A 17,917-nucleotide genomic window follows, 5' to 3' on the forward strand; every position below is an offset into this window, starting at 1 on the left:
GTGAAATCATTCACACTGGCGCAACACTTATCCATAATACATATAGACTCTGGCCAAGGGAGACCTAACTCTTTTGATCAAACAGGCCGGTTTCTTTACACCATAATAACCACTAAGGTCTTAACTGAGTCAGCAAGAGTCTGCCAAACTCCCTCAGTGATGGGGGGCACAATGTCTCTCAAGAAGACTTCAGTCTTCCCAACCAGCATTACCTCTGTCTTATAAAGACTCAGTTTCAATTTCTTCACCCGTGGCCATTTACGCACGGCACTAAGGCCTTGGTTCAGGGTCCCCACATCATCATCCAGCTATTTGGATAAAAAGATCTAGAGCTGGGTGTCATCAGCATATTGATGACAGCCTACTTCAAATCCACAAATGATTTTTCCTGAGAGCTTTACACAAGAGGTTGAATAGCATGAGGGACAAGACTGAGCCCTGAGGATAAGGCTGCTAGCTCCAGGTTGGGAAATTCCTGGAGATTTGGGTGGTAGAGTCTGGGAAGGGCAGGGCTTGGGAAGGGGAGGGACCTCAGCAGGGTATAATTCCAGAGAACTCGATTTCCACAGTAGCCATTTTCTTCAGGGGAACTAGTCTCTGTTGCCTGGAGATGTAATTCCGGGAGATCTCCAGCCACAACCCTACCTGAGGAACCCCACAAGACAAGTCTAACTCTGATAACACTGAAGACAGTTGGCCTTCAACAGCAACCCTCTGGGTCCTGCCCATAAGAAACCATTTAAACCACTCCAATGCAGAATCCTTAATCACTTTTTCTAGTTCTAAGCACCTCACAGGATGGCATGATCCACAGTATCAAAAGCTGCAGACAGGTCCAGTAAGAGTAACAAAGAGGCATGGCTCGGCCACATTCAAACAGGGAGTGTTGACTAAAGCCGCCAGTGGCATCTCTGCCTCATCCAGGATTGCCAGGGGGATTCAGTGCTCCCAGCCTCCACCTCCCTGCCATTACTCTCCTGGCTAGTGCGGGGGGGGGAGGCACAGGGAACGGGCCCAGGAGCTCCGGAGCGCTCTCCTGTGCGCTCCAGAGCTTTCCTTGTTGTGCTGAGAATGATGTCATTCCTGGAGCAGCGAAGGAAGGCCCCCACACCAACAGGTAAGGACACAGGGAGTGTACCCCCCCCCACAACCCCCTCCCCCAGTCTGAAGGCAGGGGGACCTGGCAACCCTAGTCTCATAGCCTGGCCTGAAGTCGGAGCAGATGAGACATCCAGGAAGACTTGGAGCTGGTCTGCCACTCCTCTATTGCGAGGGGGAGGGCAAGAAAGGATGCGCCGGCGCTAGGCTCTCATGATGACCCAGGATAATACAGATGAGATCAGGGGCTCTAGCCAGTCCCAGGTAAAGCCCCGTCTCATGTCAGAGGCTACAGATACCAATCATGCAATTATTTCAGGATGATGCTATCCTATAAATGACTTTGCACACTTCCATGACAAGATTAGGTTTGGCCCCAAACTATTTGTCCTCTGTCCAAAAGGGATTGACTGTGTAATCTTAAACTGATTGCACGGTAAGTCTACTAAGTCTACTCAGACAGGCAGCAACTCACCAAGATTTCCAGGATAGGTCTTTCACATCGCCTGTTACCTGATCCTTTTAACTGGAGATGACAAAGATGGAACCTGGGACTTTCCCCATGCCAAATAGATGCTCCACCAGTAAGCCACGGACCCTTCCATGCACATTTACTTTTATGCACATTTATTTTTATGTCATACAACAAAACATTCTGATGCAAAAAGGTCAGTTTATAAACAAACAAAAAGCTTTTAATGAAAGTACTAGGTGCCACAATGAAATGTCTAGGTACCATAGCAACGTGGTACTTGGGATTTGCTGAGTCCCGTTATGACATTCTCCTTAATATGGAGGTAAAACCCCTGGAGTATTCTTCAATTTGACAGAATCTAACCCAAAAAAAGGAGCTAAAGTAATGTTTTGAGTGGGCCAAAATAGTCTCTCGCACACAAAAAACCAACAGCCTTGTACTTCAGAGCAAAGGCTCACGGCTATATATTGACTGTCCCTTCTAAGATTTATCTGAAATGAGGCTGCGTGGAAGAGCCTCTGCTTTGCTTGCAGGTGGTCCCAGGTTGAGCCCCCCCCCCCGGCATCTCCGGTTAAAAAGGACCCAGCAGGAGGTGACGGGAAGTGCTTCAGCCAGAGACCCTGGAGAGCAGCTGCCAACCTGACCTTGATGAACCCACAGCCTGCTTCAATATAAGACTGATTCATGTGTATGTGTGTATTCTCTATGCCAGACTCCTAATGTTTTGTGACAAAAAGAGTCTTCAGGTTGCATATGGGTAGACTGCTAAAGAAGCCTAGCTAGGTATCAGCTCTGAGAAGCCTAATATTGGAATCACGTGTCACTGGATGGCAGTTACGGGAGATGAAGGCTCAAAGAATGTCCAGTGAATCTGGTAAAAAGAATTTTCAGGAACCAATTTGCATTGATACTTTGCAGCTGTCCTTGAAGGGTGTAGCTTTGTGGTCACATGCTGAGGATTAACACTTTCCCTTCTTAATTCCAGCATTAAGCAACCAAACAGCAGTACCTGGTAAGTTATATACCCTGTGTGCTCCAGTTTGTCCTCCCCTAAGAAACATTTTTATTCATTATGTTTTGCCTGTCTCCAATGAAGCCAGTATAGTAGAGTAAGTCAACTGTTGGACTGAGACACTCCCTTCTCCCCGCCCTGAAGTTCCCCAGCCCTTTTCTGTTCTGTTGCCAGATAACCCCTGACAAGGCCTCTGCAGAGATGGAAAAACTTGTGCAGCCCTGTCATTCTATGCAAAATCCAAAACCAAGACCAAAATCTATGTAATATCTTTTTTTTCCTGCCATGAAGGCACAGCCAAATGATAGAGACCCCTGCCAAGGTTTTCAAGGCATGCGTCAAATAGAGATGGTGTGTTGCTGACTCTGTGTAGCAATCCTGGCCTTCCTTCCTCGGCAATCTCCCATCCAAATACTGACCAGGGCCGATCCTGCTTAGTTTCCAAGATCTGACAAGATCAGGCTACCTGGGCCATCATCAGGGCATATGTATTTTACTTTAAAAAAAACCCTTTTATTAGAACAACCAAATCAACACAAAACATTGTGCAAGACATCACCTCCCAGTAGATGGCAGTCTTTCTAAACCAAGATACACTATGCTGGAAAAAGCAGGAAACTATTTTGATAAGAAGTACAATATTTCTTAAAAGTTTGTCTGTTTACATTATTTCTACCCCACCTTTCTCTCCAGCAGGACTCAGGCACATTACACTCCACTAAAAAGACACTATGATTATAAAAGCAAGCGCAAAATCACAACAGCTTTACTAAAACAACAGCTTAACAATAGAGCCCTACTTCAACTATTAACCTGCAAAATACGACGGACAATGGGATGTAAAAGCGCTTACTTAAATAGCTCTTCTCTGCAGAGTTTCCTGAAAGCCAGTCATGGGGGAGCTTTCCTAGCACAATCTGGCAAGCTGTTCCGTCAAGTGAGTGCCAGAACTGGAAAAAGGTCTGGCACACACAGTAGCTGATTTAACTTGCCTAAAGGATGGGATCTTTTAGTAGATTTTTAATAGATCCACAATTCTGAAACTCTCTCCCCAGGAAGATTTGCATGTATCTTTCTGTTGCCATATTCTACCAGCGGCTGAAAACTGTTGTTTCCTTTGGCATTCCCTCAGTGAGCCCACTTTTGTGTCCAGTGTTTTATTTCTTTTAAATGTCTTTGTATTTTGTTAGCTCTGGTAACTGTTTTAATGATGTGTTGTTGATGTTGTTTTGTTCAGTTTTAATGGTTTTAAAATGTGGTTTTTATTATGTATGCTTTAATTTGTTAGCCACTGTGGTGGCCCTTATGAAGACAGAAAGGCAAGATATAAATTTTGTTAAATAAATAATAGGTGGACTCAGGGCTTTTTTTCAGCCGGAACGCAGCGGAACTGTGTTCCGGTGCCTCTTTAAAATACCCACATAATTAGTGGGTATTCGGCCCGTTTTGGCCCCAAATGGCTGAAACTGGCCCAAAATGGCCAGGATCAGGCTGCTGCTGGGCAGGGGAGGGTCTCCTCACGTGGCAGCGGCCCATTCCATGCTGTTTTGGGCCTGATCCAGGCTGTTGTGGGCCCATTTTGGCCCAATTCTTGCCCCAAACGGTCAAGATCGGGCCACTGCCAGCCTGTTCCAGGCTGTTTCAGGCCCGATCCTGGCCATTTTGGCCCAATTTGGGCCTGAAATGGGCAGGATCGGGCTGCTGCCTGGCAGGAGAGGGTTTTCCCGTACAGCAGCGGCCCAATCCAGGCCGATTCAGCCCAATTTGGGCCAAAATGGCCAGAATCTTTAGTTAAGCTTCTCTACTTAAAGCCATCCTGCCACCCAAGACCAGCACAAGTCTCAGTTGTAGGACCCTGTTTAGTTAGGGAGGCCTTCAAATGACCAGTGCATCTTCTGGAGAGAGTCAGTCAACAACAGCTTTCTCCACTACTCTGTTGTAGGGCTAGAGGGCTCCTTCTACAGACAGATGCACTCCATCCACACGGCAAAGTGCCAGAAGGGTTTAAAGGTGGTAATCTCATCATCTGCAGGCCAAGCCTAGCTTCAAGCAGCCCTTGCTTTTGAGACAGACGTTGCTGCATACCAGCTGTTGATGAAATAGCTTGGCTATCAGTGTGTTTTCTTGCTAGCTGTCAAGCTTGCTCGCACAATGTATAATTTGCCAAGGCAAATGCAGCCCACTCGTTGAGTGGGGTAGTCCACAATGGCTGATTAAATCTTCTGCCTTCCTGCTTGCCTGGGGCTGCAAAAGTGTGGATGTGTCACGCCAGGAAACCTATACACACAACTCATGTGCTGAGCATACCTACTGTAGGGCACAACTTTGATCTAAGGCTTTGCTTATGAAAACATGTTTATATCAGTTCAGCTGCTGTTGGTATTCTCTCTGTCTTGTGTCTGCACATTTTCACCCCTTTACCACAGTGGGAACTCAGTGGCACTTTTCAGCACATGGAGAGCTCCTTTGCTCTTGTCATGTGAAAAGACTTCTGTTCATCCAAGGATGTAATAATTTGATGTGAAATCTGTGGTCAGTCTAACTCAATCCCCTGTGCCTGACAGAGGCCAGAACTGAACGTATTTGAGGATGTGCATTCATGCTTCTTCCCTGTGTGGCTACCAGCTTCTGGCAGTTTACAGTCTGCTTCGGGATATGTTTATTCAGAAGTAAATCTCACTGATCTTGATAGCATTTTCTCCTAAGTAAATGTGTTTATGATAACACATGCGCAGTCCAGTCCTGAGCCAGAAGCTGAAAGTGCTGAGATGACTTGTTGGCAGGGCTTTTTTTCAGGGGGAACGCGGGGGAACGGAGTTCTGGAACCTCTTGAAAATGGTCACATGGCTGGTGGCCCCGCCCCCTGATCTCCAGGCAGAGGGGAGTTGAGATTGCCCTCATCTCAACTCCCCTCTGTCTGGAGATCAGGGGGCGGGGCCACCAGCCATGTGACCATTTTCTCCAAGGCCAACCCACTGAGTTCCACCACCTCTTTTTCCAGAAAAAAAGCCCTGCTTGTTGGCAACAGGTACGTGCCGGAAGGCTAATGTGAACAAGCCATCTAGGCCCACTCCATTGTGAACTCTCACTGGGAGTTTTCATCTCCCTAGATTAACCCCTAAGAAAGAAAAAAAGTGGGCGTGCAGGCTCATTATCAGTGGTCCATAGACTTCATGAAGGCCGCAATGCTGTCCTACAAGCATCCTCTGTCCTTCTGGTGCATGCCACAAGTGTTCTTGTTTATGAGGATGCCCTTTTTATTTTAACTGGCCTCCACTGGAGAACATCCCATTATCACTGGGTTTGAGTTCTCCATTATTAACACACCCAGGGCTCATTTCGAGGGGGAACACGCTGGAATGCAGTTCTGGCAGTTCCCCAAAGAGGTCACATTTCAGGTGGCCCCACCCACCTGACTCTCGGCCATTTTGGGCCCATTTCATCCTGAATTGGGGCCGAAACGGCCCAGATCGGGCCTCTGACGGGTGGTGGATCACTCTCCCACTCAGCAGCGGCCTGATCCTGACCATTTTGGGCCCCTTTTCGGCCATTTTCAGCCCCTTTTCACCATTTTGGGCCCAATTTCAGCTCTAAATAGCCAGGATTGGGTCCAAAACAGCCAGGATAGGTGATGTTGGGGGTGTAGCATATGTAAATCATTTATGCTTTCACACTTCCGGTGATGGCAAGGGGTGTGGCATATGCTAATGAGTTATGCTAATAAGCTCCTCCAGCTCTTTTTCTACGAAATGACCCCTGAACACATCTGATAACATTCCAAGCTGGCTGCACACTATTGTTTTAGTGACAGTCTTCTCCTGTAAGGTACAGAAGATTCCACAGAGGAATAGGATGAACGGGAAACCAATTGAAAATAAATCACCTCAAGTTAGTCCTTATTAGAGATATGAAGGCCCAGGGAAAAGCTGGAAAAATTTGTAGGGGAAATGGCTTCCCCCTTGCTTTTTCCTGAGGCCTTTCCCCCCACTTTTGGGGAGCACTGAAAAAACTCCCATGGAGTATTTTCTCTTTTAGAATGAGTGAAATGCGGGCATGCTGTAGACATTTACAACTCTTAAATTCAAGGTGCATTTCTGCAACTAAAAGGTGTGAAAGAGTAGATAATTTTATTTCAATTCATGCAAACCTCCAGCTTTCCAAGGAGCACCACGAAGATAAATATTGAGGCTCAGAATCAGACATTTCAGAAACTGATTTTGATTTGTGACTTGAGGTGCTAATACTTTTATTTTAAAATGTGATTAACAGGCAGTCAAGCAAGCCTTTATTGGCATATATAAAATATAAAAAAATGTGATTAATTTTGTACATAATTAAAATGCTATAATGTGTATAATGCACTACAGAATAGTTCAACGTTTAATGTTATTTCAACATTCAATGTTTAATGTTATTTTTCTGAGCAAATAATATATTTTATTTTCCACAAAGTTTTTCTGTTTAACTACTATTTTTGTATTTTTCAGAATAGAAATAGAAATTTCTATTTACTATTTTTCTATTTTTCAGATAACAAATATTAAGATACATATGCTAAGGTAGCATAGGGAGCATCAGCTTGCAGTTGTCTCTCAAGTACTAAGTATATTTGCAATTTTGCTTGTAGAAAACTAAGACATTTATAGCTCTTAAAATACATAAATATATCAAATATTGCAATTTTATATGCTAAGTAAGTTACAAAGCATACATTTTTGTTGTTAATGCAGTAAAATTAGTTTAGAATTGTTAGGACAGCACATATTGCATATATTTCAATTTTCTGAAAAATTTCCATTTTCCAGGATGGGGTAAAATGGGAAAATTGGGGGGGGGGGGTTATGGCTTCAAAATTTCTGGAAAATTTACATCCCTAGACCTTTTCTCGGTATGTGAGCATGCTGGGAGAGGTAAGATTTCTCACCTGATTTTAATACTGTTTCAGTTTCACAGCAGCTGTTTTTCACAGGCATCCATCCAGGGGGTATTTATTTACCAAACAAACCCCACGAGGATTCATAGCATTTTCTTGACTGTGTCATTTTTTGTCTTCTCCCAGAATGCCGCGAAGAGCAATTTCCATGCACACGGCTGTACTCTGTCCACAAGCCTGTGAAGCAATGCATCAGTTACCTGTGTGTTACCAGGTAAGAAAGAAGGTTGTGGTTTCTCCAACAGAAGCCAGCATTTTCCTTAGAAAACCCAAAGAGTTTGGGGATATTTCCTTCCTACTGAAATGTATGTTCCATGATTTTGAAATTCTGAGGCTCACATAGATTGCAGATTTAATGCTATGCTTGCACAGTCTTTGGGTGTGATTTTTCTAGTGACTAGTAAAAAATGAACAAGTCAAACAATAAACATTAACAAGGTACAACTTTCAATAATGAATAGCAAAATACAGATAAAAGAAAATCAAGGCATAAATATTTTAATAAAACAGTTATAACAGTTTAATTGTCACCTCCCCAGACACAAAACCTGTAAGGTTCTGCCAGGTAGATCTCAATGACTTCACTACATGAGTCCAGAACTGCATGAGTTAAAGCTTTATTGATAATCTACTAGTTCAGCAATCCATTACAGGTTCGTTTCCAGGAATGAAGTTCTGCCCCAAGCCCCAAGCATATATTGAATTCTAAGTACAGCCCAGTTCCCACCCCCCTAGCTGCCAGCCTAGCCGAGGTTCCCACTTCCCGTCCCCCAACAGCTACGGTGTATGTGTCAAGCAAAAAGCACAGCAAAGTGACTAGGAATGAAAGCGGAGAGGATATTTTAGAAAGTTTGGGAGTTCCAAGGTTCTGTATCCATGATAATGGTTCTTCTTCTCAGGCTGAAAGTTGGAGGCAGGTAGATAAGCTCAGGAGGGGGCCCCCCTCCTCTGCACGCTTTCACAGGACAGAGGCAGAGGAGACAGCCACAGCTCCTATCATCAGAGTTCTAACATAAAAGCACAATGTCCATTAGAGCCCAGTCCTTTTCCCAGGCTCTTCCCAATCAGGTTGGGGGTTGTCAAGCCCCTTGCAGGGGGTGCCAAGACCCTAGTTTAACTCAGTTGCTGATACAGCAAATTGGAGCACTTAGGGTTACATATTTAATTAGGTTTGCCAGTACCTTGGTAGGGGCAGGGGATCCCCCAGCCTCCACCCCGCCTTCACCTTTCACCTGGCCAGCAGAGGGGAAAGAGGTGTGGAAACCTGGTGGGGAGGGCAAAGCCAATTCCACACACTCCTGAGCACCACCATGTGCCCCGCATCGCACCAGGAATGATGTTACTCCTGGCACGGTGTGGAAGTAATGAGTAGCACTGGGGCCAATTCAGTAAAAATCAGCCCCAATTTAGCGTTTCGGGCTGCTTTTTAGTCAATCAGCTCCTGCATAACCTATCACTTCTGCATCAGGCCATGCTCTCCCCGACGTGACTCCCCCACCCTCTGTTTTGCTACCCCAGCAACATGGCAACCTTATATTTAATCTTTGTCATTTAATTTTTATCTTGTTATGTTTCTGTGATTAAACTATACATTCTTAATTAGCCAAAAGCCTTCTTTACTCCCATCTACATGATCCATGCAAGCATTTAGGATGTACACAGTAACTGATATTTTATTTTCATGCGTCTTTGCAGCCTTGGGGGTAAGAAACTTGCTTTTTTTTAAAAAAAAAAGTTCATATTTTCCATGTTTCTAAGATGTCATCATGTCATTCTCACATGCAGAGGCTTGAATAGGATGTTTTTGAGAACCTTGTTATTCTTGTTCTTTCTGGCGACAGTGTCCGTAGAACATATATGATAAACAAAGAGATCTGTTCTCGGATTGTCTGCAAAGAGGATGAAGCTATGCAGGGTGAGTAAGGAAGAATGCTGGCGGAGATTTTTCCGACAACCCTTCTTGATTGTGAAAGGAAAAAAAAAATAAGTTGTTGTTTGTACAAGGTCATTTATCTTAGGAAAATGGTTGACATCTGTATGTTGCGGCAGCTGTGGGACCACAGGTAGAATAGTAAAAAGGGGGCGGGGTTAATAGAGGGCTCTATCAATGACAGGGGCGGGGCACTGGTGGATCTAATCTCCTGGAAGTTCACAGTGCAGTTAATTATGAGCTAAACTTGCGTGGACCATGAAATAATAAAATCGCAGAAGAACAGAACTGCATTCTTGTTTTTGAGAGTTTTTATGAAGTCTCACTGGCAGTTTCAGTCATGATTGACACACCACAACAGTGTTGTTGAGAAAAGGATGCCTCCTCACAACACAGCTGAAGACAGCTTCTGGGGCTTCTCTGTGGCCTTGTCCTGAGCTCATCATACAGATGCCTGTGGCCATTCTTTCCAAATTTACGGAAGCAAACAAATGGTTGTCTTGTGTTATAGGATATGCCAACAACATTGTGTCTGGAGAAAAGAGGACATTGCTGGGTTTTGTGTGTCCTTGTGCATGCGTTATCCTTTTGGGGTGGGGAAAAGGGATGCAGTCCTAATTTTTTTTCTGTTGACTTCATGAAGAAGTAAACAGAACATCAGGATTTTTCTTACATACACAATTGAATAAAAATAAGAATATATTAAAATCATATATTGGGTTTGCAATATGTTTAATGCTATGCACTGAATTCTCAGCGGAGAAGTTCTGTGGGCCTGACTGGTCAGTGTTTCCATACGGACTTTTGATTGCAACAGTGATAAGGAGCCTACATGGCATTTCACTGACAAATAAATGGGAGCCTAACTGGCATGTGATTTTTAAAAAAGTGATTCTGAAGTAGATATTGAAAGAATATTTTATATACCCCTGTCCTGTGGGGTAGGCGAATGGTGCGGGCGGCCTCCCAGCCCCCTGCACTGCCACCTGAGTGCTCCCAGTGGCTGGCAGCTGCACCCGGCGCTCCCTCTTTGGAGGCGCCGGGGGCAGACTACCCCCCCTGCCCCCCCCCATTGATCCGGCCCTGGTGGGAGGTGTGTTGCAAAGAAGGGAGTCAGGAAGCAAAGGTATAAACTGTAACTAGTTGATTCGAACAGGGGTGTGAAATACAGAAAATTAGCATTTGTCGTAAGATTAGCGTTCCATGTCCTTATTTAGCCCAGGTGGGGGCGGGGGAAGTATCTGTTTTTCTGAATTTGTGAAGTTCAACTATCTCATGTTGGAATCTTCCTTTCTAGTTTCTGTGTTTGAGCATTGCCATCCTTAGTTCAGCAATGGAACATCTTGGAAGATTAAAGTGTTCTTCCGTGAATTTTGGATGTTGTGATTTTGTATGTCAAATTTATATCCATGTATTCTTTTGCATGGGGACTGATCTGTTTGTCGAATGTAGAAAGCGGAAGGGCATTGCTGACACTTGATGGCTTACATAACATTGGAAGATGAACAAGTGAATGAACCTGAGATGGTATAACTGGTATTGTTAGGTCTGGTAATTGTGCTGTTAGACTGAATATGTGGGCAGAGTTGGGATCTTGGTTTACTGCAGGCCCTGGTCCCAGAGTCTGTGACCATAATTAGGAAGTGCATTATTGTGAGTAAGAAGTTGTTTAAAGTTCTTGGAGGTAACCCAAATAGCTCTGTGTGCAAGAACCAGTGTTTGGACCGGACACCAGTGAGTGGCTTATTGTAGAGGACAGTCTCCAAAGTGTGGGTGGGTGTGATCTATGGTGGTCCAAAGATAGGATTCCCAACCTCCAGGTGGTGGCAGGAGATCTCCCAGAATTACCACTGATCTCCAGACAATTGAGATCAGTTCTCCTGGATGAAATGGCGGCTTCAGAGGGTGAACTCTACGGCATTACACCCCACTGAGGTCTCTTCCCTCCCCAAACCTGATCCCCCTCAGGCTCCACCCCCAAATCTCCAGGTATTTCTCAACCTAGAAATTGCAACCCTATCCAAAAATTGATTTGGGGTGCAGCACCCCCCAGTTTCTGCACGTGCATTTGTCCTGTGGCCCACTTTGAAGCCACTAGAACAAGACCTGGGCTTTGGACCAGGAAACAGCATAGGTCCACTTGGAGATGGATGTGGGGGTATGTGATATGTGGTGGTCCAAACCTTATTTGGGGTCACAAAGGGGATGAAGCCATTCCAGTTGCTTTCCCAGATCTTTTCCTAAGTACGATCTTCTTGGAGGCAACTCAAATAGAAGCTCTGGTGCCAGAGCCAATATTTGGACCAGGCACCAGTGCAGGTCTTGTTGTAGGGGGTCAGTCTTCAGAGTGTAGAAGTGTATGATTTGTGGTGGTCCAAAGACAGCTGTGGGGTACAGCCCCTTCCACCGAGTTTCTGCATGTGCATTTGTCCTTGGAACGCCCCACTTTGAACTCAATAGCACAAGAAAAGGGCTTTGGACCAGGACTATAGGTCCACTTGGAAGCCAGAGTCCCCTGAATGTTGGGGTGCATGATATGTAGTGAGTCAAACCTTTTTCTTGGAGTTCAGAGCTTTTAAATTATCCTCAATATTTGTGGTTGGGTTCTCAAATAAGAAATGCAGATGAGGAACCAGAAATCAATTTCAGCCACCTCCTGTTAAGGGAGTTGCCAGCCTGGAGATGCATATAGATGCTGTTGAATGAGTAATCCCTTCTGTCTCTCTCTGGCTGGCCCCTAGATGAGATCTGCCGCCAGCTGGCTGGCCTTCCACCACGCCGCCTCCGGCGCTCCAATCAGCATCGAGCACAGCGCTGCCGACAGACTCAGGATCAGCAGCAGAATGGGATCGAAGCTCAGTGAACAACAGAGTGCAGGAGAGCACAGAGGAGGAGCTGGAACCCACGTTTGCCCAAAGAATCCACTTGTGACAACATAGTTGCACCCTTTCCATCACTTCCTACCCCACACAGAGAGCTTCCTTGCCTGCCTGTGACCTTTATCCCAGAGCCACTTTTATAGGCCTGACCCACACCAGCCCACAGAAGGAGGGGCAGAGGGACTGTACCCCCCGCCTTCAGGCCTGGCTCTTGCCTCCCCCCACTCCAGAGCTCACAGATGGTAATGCACAATCCATACTATGCAAGTCAAGGGGGGAAAGGTTGAATGCTGGAATGTCTATATCTTGTCCACCACAGGCAAGAGCCAGCTCTGGGGTGGATGGAGGCAAGACATGCTTGGGGAGGGGGGGTGTAACATGGATAGAAAGGACATGCCTTGAAGTGTGTGTAAAATGTGCTGCAGTGAACTTTGCCTTCCTGGTTTCAGGAGCGAGGTGAGGCAGAAGGCGAGGTCTGCTGATGTCTCGGAGCTTTCCCCTCATTTCTGCATGGTTTCTTGTGTAGGAAAGGCATCTTCTGCATGCACCACTTAAACCCTTGTGAAGTGAGCCTTGTCAGCTGGGCTTCCAGCCTCCATGCGACAGGTCTGTTCAGCACTGCAGCTCCACAGCCCTGACATTCGTGCAGGCTGAGCAGTTGCAGAGGCAGAGGCAGTGCACAAAACAGAAAGGCCATGGAAGGGATGGAGGAGTAAGTTCTCTGCTCTGTGCCTGTAGTGTTGGACATGGCCTCTCTCCAGGGGTGCATCCATTTTCAGCTTTGTTTCCAGGTGTGGCAGTCAGACCTCTGCTCCTGGTTCAGCCCCTACTTGATCATCTCTCGATTCCATTCCCAGTGCACAGTTTAGAGAAGAACACAAAACTGCTTGACAAATGGCTGTCCCATAATTATTGTAATAGGAGACATAAGGAAAAGAGGAAGAATACAGACAGAGGCTGATGTAAATCTGTGCCATGCTAGAGAGAAAGAGCGGAATCGCTGCTATCCCTGCCACAAAGCATTGGCAGGTATTAACTAAACCTTAAGCCAAGGCACAATTCCTCTGCAGAAGGACGAGCCCTACAAGAGGCTCCAACAGGACTTGTTGGGACCAATAAGAGGCTATCTTTACCATCTCACCAGGACAGGCTGGGATAGAACAGTTTGCAAAAGAATTGCTGACAAAGAGCCACTGCTGCCCATTCAAGCCGGCTGTTATCTCTGGCCAAGCAGCTTGGCAGAGGGAGAAACACCAAAGCGATGGTGGTGTTCCTCACCTGAGCACCGAAGCTGCCTCATCAGCCCATGTCTCCCCACCCCAGTTGGTTTTTGAGAGGCCACTAAACGGCAGCCTGCCTCCCCAGGTTTAGGTCTTGGTCAAAATGAGGCAGAAAAAGTATTGCCTCCAGCCTCTAGATTGTTTCCCCCATAGTGTCCATTTGCCTCTGTGAAAGCTTTGAATTGTTTTGCAGACTGCCCCCCACCCCCAATATGCTAAGCATACTCTACCATGGTGATTCCTTTTATTTTTTTTAAGGGTATAGCAGTTTTTTCCTAATTTGAATGCATCTCTGTTGACTGAGCGGGCATCCCATCTCCAACCCCTTGCCAAATAGCTTCTCCTCCTTGTGGCGCTTACAAATCCCAGTTCCAACATGAGTTCATATACCCCAAGCTGCATTGAATTAATTGAACAACATCCATGCTGGCAGAACAACAGTGTGAAGAATTGCCGGGTCCTTGCAATTATGTAAAGCACATTCCTGATCCAAATGTGCCTATTGAACTGAATATAGTGGCTCAGGTGTGAGGCTGAGACACACGGAAAAGAAGTTCTCCAGCTTTCAAATGGAATGTAAAGAGCATAGTAATAGATAGGGACCCACCAGTTGTTGGAATGTTGGATGTATAATAAATTTAAATCTGTTCACTCAAAACAGAGAATCCAATGTAACCTTATATGAATGTATTACGTAGTTATATATCGACACATAATACCTACAGTCAGTCTGAAAGAATTTCTGATGCTTTTATATTGTACTTTTTGTAGGATCATGGACTGGAATTTCTACAAACGCACTGCATAAGCGTTATATTTTATGGAATACATACCCAAACATATTAAAAGGCAAGCTGATTTTCTATTGTTTGTGCAATTGTGCATATTTTGGCTTCCGTCTCTTTTTGTTTCATCAGGGTGTGCTCAACAGCTCTGCCTTCCTAGCAGACACTAAGCACTCTCATTGCCACACATTACAGGGAGGCAAACCTGAGTATCCTCAAAAGGAAGCCTCCAACCACCGTGCTTTCAGAACCACCGGTTTGTCTGCACTCATCGCTCGCCCTTTTCCTGCAATAGATGCTGGAATTTACATTCAAGCGCACATGTATCTTTATGACTGTGGAGGACTCGTTGCCCTTATGAGAATGGAACGAGCAAACATCATCCTCCCTTTTGTGTGTGTGTGTGAGTGAGAGAGAGAATGTTATCAAAAGTTGTTTCCACCTGTAAAGATATTATATGACAGCATTTCATTTGCAGTATGGTCACCTTATATGGAACACCATCAAATCCTGCATTCAGAAGGGAGTGTCTTCTTGACTCATGGTTAAGATAACTTGCCAGTCCCTCAAGAAGGCACTTAGAAGAAAGAAAAACCTTCTATAATACTCTTTGAATCTGCCAGCAGTGGATGCAGGACAGGCTAAAGAAGGAACTTCTTTAGATGAAGTGTAATCCATTTACAGAATCCGGTGACCCAAAATATGGGGATAGATTATTTATTTTTAAAAAGTTATACAGATTCATGGATAATAGGTCTATCAGTGGCTTTTAGATGTGATAACTGAATGTCGCCTTCATGGCCAGAGGGAATTCTGGATGCTAAAGATGAACGAACCACTGTGGCAACATCTCCCCACGCCGCTTGGAAGCGTCCCAGAAGTATTGCCAACATGGAAATCAAAAGATGATCATTCTGATAGACGGCCAGTGATGGCAGTGAGCGTACATTTGGTGAAGCCAGCAACCTTACAAGTTGAGAATAGATCAGATCCCAATAAACGGACCTCAGAGAGCCCAGCTGGACTCCCGCTGCTGGGGCTACAAGGGAAGGGGGCTGCAGAGACTCTTCAGCGGAGTTTTTTGCCTCTCTATTCCTCTTGCAACTGTCCTAGCGCATTTTTAGCCATCTGCCGGTGAAGACAAAGGAGATTCTTGCAGCTAGCAACATCCTGCTCTATCAAACCACATCCTCCTCTGCACTGCACCTGTGTAGCAAGCAGTGGTGACATTTTGAGCGTCTCTTGCTTTGCTCCAGTATGCCCTGCTTGGGAGGAATCTGATCACAGTCAGAGATCACCCGCAAGAAGCCGAACTTCCTGTGCATGGGAGAAGAGCAGGGTTTTTTTTCTGGGAAAAGAGGTGGTGGAACTCAGTGGGTTGCCCTTGGAGAAAATGGTCACATGGCCGGTGGCCCCGCCCCCTGATTTCCAGACAGGGGGGAGTTGAGATTGCCCTCCGCACCGGTGGTGCGGAGGGCGATCTCAACTCCCCTCTGTCTGGAGATCAGGGGGCGGGGCCACCGGCCATGTGACCATTTTCAAGAGGTTCCGGAACTCCGTTCCGCTGCGTTCCAGCTGAAAAAAAGCCCTGGTGAAGACCACCCCCCACCAGTCCCATTAAGGATGGGAAGGCTCTGGTTTAAGCCAGATGACGATCCCTCTGTAGCACTTCTACCGCTGACTTGCTCCTACCCTCTCTCCTCTTCAGTGGCTCTCTGTTCCAACTCTGCATCCACCCAGGTGTGGTGGCCAAGTCCCAGGGCCCTTTTCTTCCAAACCAGACCAGCGGCAGCTCATTGGCCTGCATTCACAGCACGCTGGAGCTAGTGGGTGACGCATCCAAACATCATAACAAATGCTAACAGAACATGCAGGTGCCCATATGATAAAATTGAAACCATTGAACACATGAGTATAGAGTGTCCCATATTTAATGAGCGGAGGGCTAGCTTAATCATCCTTCTACTTAAAAATATGGAACAACCTAACACGAGAGTGCAGGTGACATGGTTATTATTGGATACAAATGATTCCATTACTCTTTCTGTGGCAAAATATATAGAGACAATAAATATCAGAGACATAATATTAAATAAGGTTCTTCCCATTTTAATTTCTGCTTAAAGCAATAGCAGTACGAGACAGAGAGAGAGAGAGAGAGAGAATTTTAACCTACACCAGTGTCTTGCAATTAGCTTGCAACTAGCACCTTCATGGACGAGATTTGGGCTTGCTAAGTCCTGCCCCTCACACACACCCCCACACACATCCTGAAACTGCATTCTATTCAAGTAATTTAGTAATCAGTCAGAGTTAGGGATGGGTGATCAAGGAGTGACATATGTTAAAAGCAGGGAGTTCTGAAGCGCAGACTGGAAGGGAACCTATAAACACTATTAGCTGAAAATATTCTTTTAGAATAATAGAATCATAGGGTTGGAAGGGACCTCTAGGGTCATCTAGTCCAATCCCCTGCACAATGCAGGAAATTCACAACTGCCCCCCCTCGACTGCCCCAGTGACCCCTGCTCCACGCATATCATAAGGCTTTACAGAACCATCTCCTGTATGGTCTGATCCTCAGATCAGTTTGGGGGAGTAAGAGTGGCAATTCTGAGGAATGGGCCTGTGAAGGAGCATGAGGGGGAATCTGAAAGATATTTACCATATAAATGCCTGATCTCATTCGATCTCAGAAGCTAAGCAGGGCAGGCCTTGGTTAGTAATTGCATGGGAGACCTCTGATGAAGATCTGGGTTGCAGAGGCAGGCAATGACAAACCACCTCTGTTCAGCTCTTCCCATGAAAACCCCAGCAGGAGTCGCCATCAGTCAGCTATGACTTGAGGGCAGGATTTCATTTGCTCTGGAGAGCCCAGGTGTGCCTGATCTGGTCAGATCTCAGAAGCTAAGCAGGGTCAGCCTTGGTTAGTAATTGGATGGGAGACCTCCATAGAAGACCAGGGTTGCAGAGGTAGGCAATGGCAACCACATCTGTTAGTTTCTCACCATGAAAACCTGGCCAGGGGTTGCCATAAGTTACCTATGACTTGAAGGCAGGATTTCATTTCAACTCCCGACTCAGACAAGGCTGGGCTCATGATGAAACAGCTTCCATCCAGTAACAAACACAGGAACTAAAACCAGCAAGTTCAATATAACCAGCTACTGATCAGTTAGACACATCCAAACAGGGCTTTTTTTCAAGAGGAATGTGGGGGAACGGAGTTCCGGAACCTCTTGAAAATGGTCACATGGTTGGTGGCCCCGCCCCCCCTGATCTCCAGACAGAGGGGAGTTTAGATTGCCCTCCACGCCGCTTGGCAGTGCAGAGGGCAATCTCAACTCCCCTCTGTCTGGCGATCAGGGGGCGGGGCCACCAGCCATGTGACCATTTTCACCGAGGGCAACCCACTTGAGTTCCATCACCTCTTTTCCCAGAAAAAAAACCCTGCATCCAAATATATAATAGGATCCACTGTGGGGTGCAAGTGCTGAGAGACGTTGGTACAGTGCAATCATTGGA

General features: G+C 45.8%; 1 protein-coding gene across 1 annotated transcript in view; it reads left to right on the plus strand.

The window, feature by feature from the left end:
• The window catches only part of MFAP5 (microfibril associated protein 5), a 28,831-nt gene extending 14,361 nt beyond the window's left edge, over window positions 1–14,470 (plus strand). Inside the window, exons 5-8 of the mRNA XM_055003021.1 lie at window positions 2,559–2,585; window positions 7,645–7,732; window positions 9,360–9,433; window positions 12,190–14,470. Coding sequence (XP_054858996.1) covers window positions 2,559–2,585; window positions 7,645–7,732; window positions 9,360–9,433; window positions 12,190–12,311 — 311 coding nt within the window. The 3' untranslated portion in view covers window positions 12,312–14,470. The remainder of the gene's footprint in view (window positions 1–2,558; window positions 2,586–7,644; window positions 7,733–9,359; window positions 9,434–12,189) is intronic.
• Window positions 14,471–17,917: the final 3,447 nt, after the last annotated feature.

This window comes from Eublepharis macularius, chromosome 18 (assembly GCF_028583425.1).
Source record: "Eublepharis macularius isolate TG4126 chromosome 18, MPM_Emac_v1.0, whole genome shotgun sequence".
NCBI classification, from domain to species: Eukaryota; Metazoa; Chordata; class Lepidosauria; order Squamata; family Eublepharidae; genus Eublepharis; species Eublepharis macularius.